General features: G+C 42.0%; 1 protein-coding gene across 2 annotated transcripts in view; it reads right to left on the bottom strand.

The window, feature by feature from the left end:
* Positions 1 to 209: 209 nt before the first annotated feature.
* SYMPK (symplekin scaffold protein) overlaps positions 210 to 10,101 on the bottom strand; it is a 168,239-nt gene continuing 158,347 nt past the window's right edge. For both annotated transcript variants that reach the window (XM_068119053.2, XM_068119054.2), the window contains exons 23-26: positions 6,618 to 6,805; positions 6,328 to 6,504; positions 3,034 to 3,126; positions 210 to 1,434 (exon numbers count right to left, since the gene is read on the bottom strand). In XM_068119053.2, the coding sequence (XP_067975154.1) occupies positions 1,189 to 1,434; positions 3,034 to 3,126; positions 6,328 to 6,504; positions 6,618 to 6,805 (704 nt within the window). In that variant the 3' untranslated portion in view covers positions 210 to 1,188. The remainder of the gene's footprint in view (positions 1,435 to 3,033; positions 3,127 to 6,327; positions 6,505 to 6,617; positions 6,806 to 10,101) is intronic.

Genomic DNA, 10,101 nt, shown 5'->3' with positions numbered 1-10,101 from the left:
GTACTTGTGTGCTTCCCTCTCTCTCCCCATCTTGTCTCCCGCTCCCTTTATTGCATGCTTTGTGTGTCCGTTTGTCCTTTTTTTGATTGACGTTAGCTCTTTCACGAGCCTCGATCTTGTATACAAAATAAATAAATAAATAAAACGAGGCGTACGTTTAAATGCAACAAGTTCGACATAGCTGCATGGTTAAAAAGGCGAACATTGAATGAAGAAAAGAACATTTATTACTGCACACATCATACAAGTATGACATCATTACAAAGAAATCTGGGTACAGATGTGGGTGGGTTGAGAAGTTGGAACAAATTCATATGACTTGGGGAATGCACGGCAGAACTAGATCAAGGTGAGACTGGAATGCAAAGTCAGCAGGTTTTCTGTACACGTTTAATTTAATGAAAATATTTTGTCAAATCCCTGCCAGCCTTGTGGGTTTTGCCAGCCGTGTGGGTTTTGCCAGCCGTGTGGGTTTTGCCAGCCGTGTGGGTTTTGCCAGCCGTGTGGGTTTTGCCAGCCGTGTGGGTTTTGCCAGCCGTGTGGGTTTTGCCAGCCGTGTGGGTTTTGCCAGCCGTGTGGGTTTTGCCAGCCGTGTGGGTTTTGCCAGCCGTGTGGGTTTTGCCAGCCGTGTGGGTTTTGCCAGCCGTGTGGGTTTTGCCAGCCGTGTGGGTTTTGCCAGCCGTGTGGGTTTTGCCAGCCGTGTGGGTTTTGCCAGCCTTGTGGGTTTTGCCAGCCCTGTGGGTTTTGCCAGCCTTGTGGGTTTTGCCAGCCGTGTGGGTTTTGCCAGCCGTGTGGGTTTTGCCAGCCGTGTGGGTTTTGCCAGCCGTGTGGGTTTTGCCAGCCGTGTGGGTTTTGCCAGCCGTGTGGGTTTTGCCAGCCGTGTGGGTTTTGCCAGCCGTGTGGGTTTTGCCAGCCGTGTGGGTTTTGCCAGCCGTGTGGGTTTTGCCAGCCGTGTGGGTTTTGCCAGCCCTGTGGGTTTTGCCAGCCGTGTGGGTTTTGCCAGCCCTGTGGGTTTTGCCAGCCCTGTGGGTTTTGCCAGCCCTGTGGGTTTTGCCAGCCCTGTGGGTTTTGCCAGCCTTGTGGGTTTTGCCAGCCTTGTGGGTTTAAAAAAAAATTAATTTAAAACAGAACAATTATGATGTTAGCTCAAACAGCCCATTTGATCTTCCCGTCATGTGAATGCATTCCCTATTGGGATTTATCATCCACTTCTGCACTTTTCTCTTCCTCGGGTTTTTTCTCTTCCTCCGCCTCACAATTCCCGACCGGTACCGCTTGTTCGCTTGCGGTATCGGGGACGGGTCCGTCGGCCTCCTGTCCATTAGCTGAGTCATCCTGTATGCCTTCATTTTCCCAGATTTCTGGTTCCAACCACAACTTTGTCCCTGTATCGGGAGCAGGAGCTCGCACACTGACCTCCTGCACAGATTGGGCCTGAAAATGGTAAACGCAGACGCACACATGCATACATGAAGAAGCGTGAACATACGCACGCACACGCTCACACTGTCTGATTGATTCGTCAGTCAAGCAAAAATTATCAACAATGCAACGCGGGAATTTTCACAGTCAATGACATTACAAAAAAGCAGGTACAAATTCAATGGACATCAGCAGCAAGGTTTTGGAAGTTGTAAATTTCAGCCAATCAGCACGAAGTGTTTTTAACCACGCTCTTACTTTTGGCCTTTGAATTGTGATGCTCAGTCACAAGCTTAACATACATGTTACCAATCATACATGTATGTATATGTATATATATCCCAAAAAAGGAAAAACACCCGAATGTGTACTTCAAGCTTTTGATTTTAAACCAATGATATTCAATAAGCGAGCGCATGATGTTGTGAATTTGATACATGAGCTGAAATTGCACAAATGCCCAATCAGACAGAGCCAGCGTCATGTGTGAAGAGGAGGATAAATGGAATGTGAATTTCAGGCTGGGATTAAAGTCAGTAAATTCATTTCTTCACAGACAGGCGGCAGAAAAAAAAATTAAAATCGATCCATGTTCTACCTCCTTCATTTGATCCCTGATAATATTAGTTGGATATTTGATCTGCCTGATTATTATAATAATTTAAAAATAGTCAAATTAACATGTATTAGCCCTGAGGAAAACAACATGGTTCAGTGTTGCACCCCTCCCCCCACCACTACTACCTTCACTTCAACCTAATTTAGCTGGCACGGTGACCTAGAATTCCACACACTCACCTCTAGCGTGGGTTCGAATCCTGACCCAACTATAAACTGTCGTTCTGGTGTTTCACAGGCAGGGTGATTCATCAATGTGTGTGCCGTCCCTCGAATGGACGTCAAATTGGGCGTGCCGTCTGCTGGCATTAGTTTGTGTATGTTAAAGATCCCACAGTGTCCTTCGCGACGAGTAGGTGAGCTATCAGCACCATGGACAAATTCCTGCCCTGGCCTACAGAGGGCATTGCATCGGCGGCACAGCCGCACCCTCAGCCAATGATGCTGCCCTGCAGCCCTGCGCTGCATAACAAAGAAGAAGAAGACTAGACAATTATTCCTGTGGGGTCGGCCAGGCAAGACTTTTGGCCCAAGGCCTCCATGAACCAGCTGGCTATTCGTTGAGGTACTGGTGATACCTCGCCTACTCTTCGTGAAACACACCGTGGGATATTTAAGGCCCACAAACTAACGCTAGCAGATGGGACACCGTGATGAATGTCCATCCGAGGCACAGAGTGATGCATCACCGTGCCTGTTCGGTATCGATCCGACACTTTAGAGTCAGGCCGAAAATCAAACTCAGACTATATAGCTGAAAGGCAAGTGCACTTCCTATGCATCACCCTGTCCAACAAGACGCCGTTCCTGATGTTAAATTAAAATGTAAATGTCATAGTCGGACAATATTCTTTCAAAGCGGAAAACAAAACAGATCAGAGCTTCCAGATAAACGATCGACAAACCGACCCCGAGTGGTGTAAGTTAGGTATGGTGTGGGTGAGGGTGATGAGGCACATCAAAAGACATTGACATATCTGGGACAATGTTTACCTCAGGTTGTGGCTTCACCTCAGTCTCCACTTCCTCAGTTGGAAGCTTTCCAGCTTCGAGCACAACAAGTATAGACTTGGGAATGTGGTTTTGCTTGGGAAACACAAAACATATTGAATCATTTCCTTGAAGACATTTGTGCAGATTACTATTAACTAGGGCATGCCCGTACTATATATATATATATCTAAAATTATATCCCCCCCCTCTATTTACATGAAATGGTTTGGTCCATTCGCAAAGCCAAAGCGAACGGCTTGCGAGTACGGTGACAATCCCCCCCCTCTATTTACATGAAATGGTTTGGTCCAAAGCGAACGGCTTGCGAGTACGGTGACAATCCCCCCCCTCTATTTACATGAAATGGTTTGGTCCAAAGCGAACGGCTTGCGGAGTTTGGTAAAGAAATCGCCATAGCGTGCACAAACGCGCAGGAAAGCGAAAGAATCGCAAATTAGTTTTAATTAGTTTTAAAACATAGTTTAACGCCAACATAGCGGCAACATAGTTTGCCAACGTGAAATAAATGAATACGCTCTCAAATGTGCCGTCCGAGGCAGAGTCTGTTCGCCACGTTCGGCACACGTGATAACTCGCTGCTCTCTGATTGGTTGAATCGTTTTTTGGACATAGCTCGGTAACTACTTCTCCGATTAATATGAAACCTTGAAAAGGCACATCCTCGGGTCCCCAGCAATATACCTGGCAAGTTTAAAGTATATCGGACCCGTGGTTGTCGAGAAACAGCGGTCACAGACAAACATACACACAGAGATTACTGGAATTATAGATAGATGTATCGGTTGTCCTTACGAAGTAGTGTTCCCTTACTCAGGAGATAGATGACCGAGCACGGGCAACACAGGAAATTACCACCAAGTTTGGCTTAAACGAGTCGTAACACTTATTTGGGAAGCAAGAGACACGTTTTTCTGAAAGACACATGACTGGAATAAATATCCTCTGATCAAGTTGGTACAGGAATATTTCTTCAAGAGACAAATAAAATACACAACACAACATGCATTTAAAGGCCATTTTCCCTGCTAGAGCGGGGGTTAGCCAAGAGGCAAATAAAATATATTAAATAATTACTCAAACAAATACAGGATATCACCACTTGCTTCCTTATGCCGTGGTGTGGAAGAGCGAGGGTCCGAGGCTTGTGGACATGCGTGCACACAATTAAATAATAGATAAAATAACACAAATAATTTAAATTACTCGGGTCCAGGGAAGAGTTGATGGAGGAACATCATCTTACATCATTATTGATACTGTCGTTTCCAAATAATAACAATGAATGTATTGTCATATATACAGTTGTGGCCAAATTCTTTGGCACCGTTGCACTTTTTTCAAATAATGCACCATATCTTCCAGAAAATTGTTAAAATTAAAAAATATTTTGGTATCCACATTTGTATTTCTTTGGTTTGCAGTGGAACAAAACAAAAAAAGCTGAAAAAATTACTAAATCTTAGCTTATTCCAGACAAAAATCCTAAAATGGCCCGGACAATATTATTGGCACCTTTTAGAAGTTGTTAGAAATAATTAGATTTCAAGCAGGTGATTCGCCTTTACTTTGGAATTGAACTCACCTGTGGTGAGTTGCAGGTGCCTGCAATATAAAACTCACTCATTCAACCAGTTTGAATAGAGAAAAGGAGTCCGTCTGCTGTTTTGTATCACTGGGTGTGGGTTTTGCCATGCCCTGGCCGAATGTCGAATTTCACCACAATGAGCATGGAGAAAAGAAAGAAAACCAGAGAATTGTCTGAGGAGGTCAGACACAAGGTTGTAGCCAAGTATGGACAATCTCAAGGTTACAAGTCCATCTCCAGAGACCTTGATGTTCCTGTGTCCACTATACGCAATGTTATCAGGAAGTTTAAGGCCCATGGCACTGGAGCCAACCTCCCTGGACGTGGTCGCAAGAGAAAACTCGGTCGAAGATTGCAGCGAAGGATTGTTCAAATGATGAGGAAAGCACCTCGATCACCTGCTAAACAGATTCAAGCTGACCTTCAGACACAAGGTATGACAGATTCAAGCTGACCTTCAGACACAAGGTGCGACAGTGTCAACTCATCCCATCTGTCGCCAACTCGATGAAAGGGGGTTCTATGGTAGGAGACCCAGGAGGACCCCACTGCTGAGAGAGAGAGACTTAAGAAAGCCCGACTGGAGTTTGCCAAAACACACCTGAACAAGCCAAGATCCTTCTGGGAGAATGTCCTGTGGACAGATGAGACCAAATTAGAGCTTTGTGGTAAAGAACATCATATCTATGTTTTCAGAAAACAAAATGAAACCTTCAAAGAAAAGAACACCTTCCCTACAGTCAAACATGGAGGAGGTTCAGTGATGTTTTGGGGTTGCTGTGCTGCCTCTAGCACTGGGTACCTTGAATGTGTGCATGGCATCATGAAATCAGGAGATTACCAAGGCATTTTGGAGCGCAATGTTAAACCTCGTATCAGAAAGCTGGGTCTCCGTCGAAGGTCATGGGTCTTGCAGGAGGACAATGACCCCAAACACACTTCAAAAATCACCCAGGAATGGTTCAAGACAACACACTGGACTGTGCTGAAGTGGCCAGCAATGAGTCCAGATCTAAATCCCATTGAACACCTGTGGGGAGATCTGAAAACAGCAGTTGGGAGAAGTTACCCTTCATATCTGGGAGAACTGAAGCAGTTGCACAAGAAGAGTGGGCCAAACTGCCAGTAGAGAGGTGTAGGAAGCTCATTCATGGCTACAGCAAGCGCTTGACTGCAGTTATTTTGTCCAAAGTCTGTGCTACCAAATATTAAATCGAGGGTGTGCCATCAATGCCATTTCTTTTTATTTTCTGATTTAAAAGGATATATTAAGTTCTGAATCAAAAACAAAGGGGTCTGTAATATTAGCAGTGAAATAAAGAATTGTGGAGACCAAATACTTTTGTCAATTTCAACTTATTTTTTGAGAAAATTATGAGTTATTTGAAAAAAGTGCAAGGGTGCCAATATTTTTGGCCACGACTGTATACGTGATACACATACAATGAGAAGTACTTTGACGGTGTGTGCTGAAAAAATTACATTGAAAAAGAAATAGATTCATTGTGAACAGAGAACAGTAAAACAACATTTGGTGAGGAAATGAAATGAGTGGCATGGTTTAAAATATCCATAACCCGACTTCAGATGTTCACAAAACGTTAGACACAGATTCATAGAGGGTGCAGATTGTAGTTGGGTAAAAGGTGTCGTGCAAGCGTTTGCAATATGGCGTAGCGTAAGATCACCTGTTGAGGTGTAAGGGCGACCACGTGGTGGAGAAGTGGAAAGCGGAGCTCCGGACACTTTTCAAAAACTCCTACAAGCTGGGCAGGTGGAAGCTGAAGTAACACCTGGTACGATTGTGGCTTTGTTCGCTGACAGCATTTGATGAAACCTTCCCAGACCTTTGGGTATTTCCACACCTGCTCGGCCACAAAAGAAGGGCGACCCTTGACATGGGGAATGCGAGCACAACATCCTTGAGATTTGGCATCACGGGTTTATTGAGGGCGGAAGCGGGTGATGTTTACGTCACCTGCTTAAGGATGAGCCGTTGCAGGATGTTCATGATGAACGCACTAAGGCGAGGGTACATGCTCAGAGACTGGATGACGGTGCGCATCAGCAACACAGGCAGCGGGTTTTGTTCCATCAACTGTTGCATCACAACAGCTAGCACTTCCGACGTGTATATCCCACGCTCCGCAAAACATAGGCTGGTTGCTACAAAAAAAAGAACATTCAGGTGAATCAAAAGAATTGAAAAATTAGAGAGTTCATAGAACACCTTACTCCGCGCAATCTTCAGAAATGTATGATGGAAAACATTCATAAACCAAATTTTGTCACATGCAGCAATAAATCCTTGTTATAGATATCGACGCTACCTGAGGTGAGACAATGGAATTACAATTTTGCACCAACTTTGTGAAAATGTATCCAAATTTGTGGACAGATCCGCAAAGTACATTCCAGATATCAATTTAATACTGGTCGTTCTCCGATACTGCACGGGGTGAAGCAAGATAGGTTAGAGATACACGCACGCATATTTCAGCTGTCTAACCTGGCAAAATAACCTGGGTTTGAATATTGTCTAACCTGGCAAAATAACCTGGGTTTGAATATTGTCTAACTTGGGAAAATAACCTGGGTTTGAATATTGTCTAACTTGGGTTTGTATATTGTCTAACCTAGCAAAATAACCTGGGTTTGAATATTGTCTAACTTGGGTTTGTATATTGTCTAACCTGGCAAAATAACCTGGGTTTGAATATTGTCTAACCTGGGAAAATAACCTGGGTTTGAATATTGTCTAACTTGGGTTTGTATATTGTCTAACCTAGCAAAATAACCTGGGTTTGAATATTGTCTAACTTGGGTTTGTATATTGTCTAACCTGGCAAAATAACCTGGGTTTGAATATTGTCTAACCTGACAAAATAACCTGGGTTTGAATATTGTCTAACTTGGGTTTGTATATTGTCTAACCTGGCAAAATAACCTGGGTTTGTATATTGTCTAACCTGGCAAAATAACCTGGGTTTGAATATTGTCTAACCTGGCAAAATAACCTGGGTTTGAATATTGTCTAACCTGGCAAAATAACCTGGGTTTGAATATTGTCTAACCTGGCAAAATAACCTGGGTTTGAATATTGTCTAACCTGGCAAAATAACCTGGGTTTGAATATTGTCTAACTTGGGTTTGTATATTGTCTAACCTAGCAAAATAACCTGGGTTTGAATATTGTCTAACTTGGGTTTGTATATTGTCTAACCTGGCAAAATAACCTGGGTTTGAATATTGTCTAACCTGACAAAATAACCTGGGTTTGAATATTGTCTAACTTGGGTTTGTATATTGTCTAACCTGGCAAAATAACCTGGGTTTCTATATTGTCTAACCTGACAAAATAACCTGGGTTTGAATATTGTCTAACTTGGGTTTGTATATTGTCTAACCTGGCAAAATAAACTGGGTTTGAATATTGTCTAACCTGGATTTGTATATTGTCTGACCTGGCAAAATAACCTGGGTTTGAATATTGTCTAACTTGGGTTTGAATATTGTCTCACCTGACAAAATAACCTGGGTTTGAATATTGTCTAACTTGGGTTTGTATATTGTCGAACCTGACAAAATAACCTGGGTTTGAATATTGTCTAACTTGGGCTTGTATATTGCCTAACCTGGATTTGAATATTGTCTAACCTGGGTTTGTATATTGTCTAACCTGGCAAAATAACCTGGGTTTGAATATTGTCTAACTTGGGGTTTGTATATTGTCTAACCTGACAAAATAACCTGGGTTTGTATATTGCCTAACCTGGGTTTGTATATTGTCTAACCTGGATTTGTATATTGTCTAACCTGGGTTTGTATCCTGTCTAACCTGACAAAATAACCTGGGTTTGTATATTGCCTAACCTGGGTTTGTATATTGTCTAACCTGGCAAAATAACCTGGGTTTGAATATTGTCTAACCTGGGTTTGTATATTGCCTAACCTGGCAAAACAACCTGCGTTTGAATATTGTCTAACCTGGGTTTGTATGTTGTCTAACCTGACAAAATAACCTGTGTTTGTATATTGCCTAACCTGGGTGTGTATATTGTCTAACCTGGCAAAATAACCTGGGTTTGAATATTGTCCAACTTGGGTTTGAATATTGTCTAACCTGGATTTGTATATTGTCTAACCTGGCAAAATAACCTGGGTTTGAATATTGTCCAACTTGGGTTTGAATATTGTCTAACCTGGATTTGTATATTGTCTAACCTGGCAAAATAACCTGGGTTTGAATATTGTCTAACTTGGGTTTGAATATTGTCTAACCTGGATTTGTATATTGTCTAACCTGACAAAATAACCTGGGTTTGTATATTGTCTAACCTGGGTTTGTATATTGTCTAACCTGGCAAAATAACCTGGGTTTGAATATTGTCTAACTTGGGTTTGTATATTGTCTAGCCTGACAAAATAACCTGGGTTTTGTATATTGCCGAACCTGGATTTGTATATTGTCTAACCTGACAAAATAACCTGGGTTTGTATATTGCCGAACCTGGGTTTGTATATTGTCTAACCTGGGTTTGTATAATGTCTAACCTGACAAAATAACCTGGGTTTGTATATTGCCAAACCTGGGTTTGCATATTGTTTAACCTGGGTTTGTATATTTTCTAACCTGACAAAATAACCTGGGTTTGTATATTGCCTAACCTGGGTTTGTATATTGTCTAACCTGGCAAAATAACCTGGGTTTGAATATTGTCTAACCTGGGTTTGTATATTGTCTAACCTGGATTTGTATATTGTCTAACTTGGGTTTGTATATTGCCTAACCTGGGTTTGTATATTATCTAACCTGACAAAATAACCTGGGTTTGAATATTGTCTAACTTGGGTTTGAATATTGTCTAACCTGGATTTGTATATTGTCTAACCTGGCAAAATAACCTGGGTTTGAATATTGACTAACTTGGGTTTCAATATTGTCTAACCTGGGTTTGTATATTGTCTAACCTGACAAAATAACCTGGGTTTGTATATTGCCTAACCTGGGTTTGTATATTGTCTAACCTGGCAAAATAACCTGGGTTTGAATATTGTCTAACCTGGGTTTGTATATTGTCTAACCTGGATTTGTATATTGTCTAACTTGGGTTTGTATATTGCCTAACCTAGGTTTGTATATTATCTAACCTGACAAAATAACCTGGGTTTGAATATTGTCTAACTTGGGTTTGAATATTGTCTAACCTGGATTTGTATATTGTCTAACCTGGATTTGTATATTGTCTAACTTGGGTTTGTATATTGCCTAACCTAGGTTTGTATATTATCTAACCTGACAAAATAACCTGGGTTTGAATATTGTCTAACTTGGGTTTGTATATTGTCTAACCTGGGTTTGTATATTGTCTAACCTGGCAAAATAACCTGGGTTTGAATATTGTCTAACTTGGGTTTGAATATTGTCTAACCTGGGTTTGTATACTGTCTAACCTGGGTTT

The sequence above is a fragment of the Myxine glutinosa genome, chromosome 6 (assembly GCF_964187855.1).
Source record: "Myxine glutinosa chromosome 6, kmMyxGlut1.1, whole genome shotgun sequence".
Taxonomy (NCBI): domain Eukaryota; kingdom Metazoa; phylum Chordata; class Myxini; order Myxiniformes; family Myxinidae; genus Myxine; species Myxine glutinosa.
Note: the sequence above shows the minus strand (reverse complement) of the source record. Positions and strands in the feature narration are given on the sequence as shown.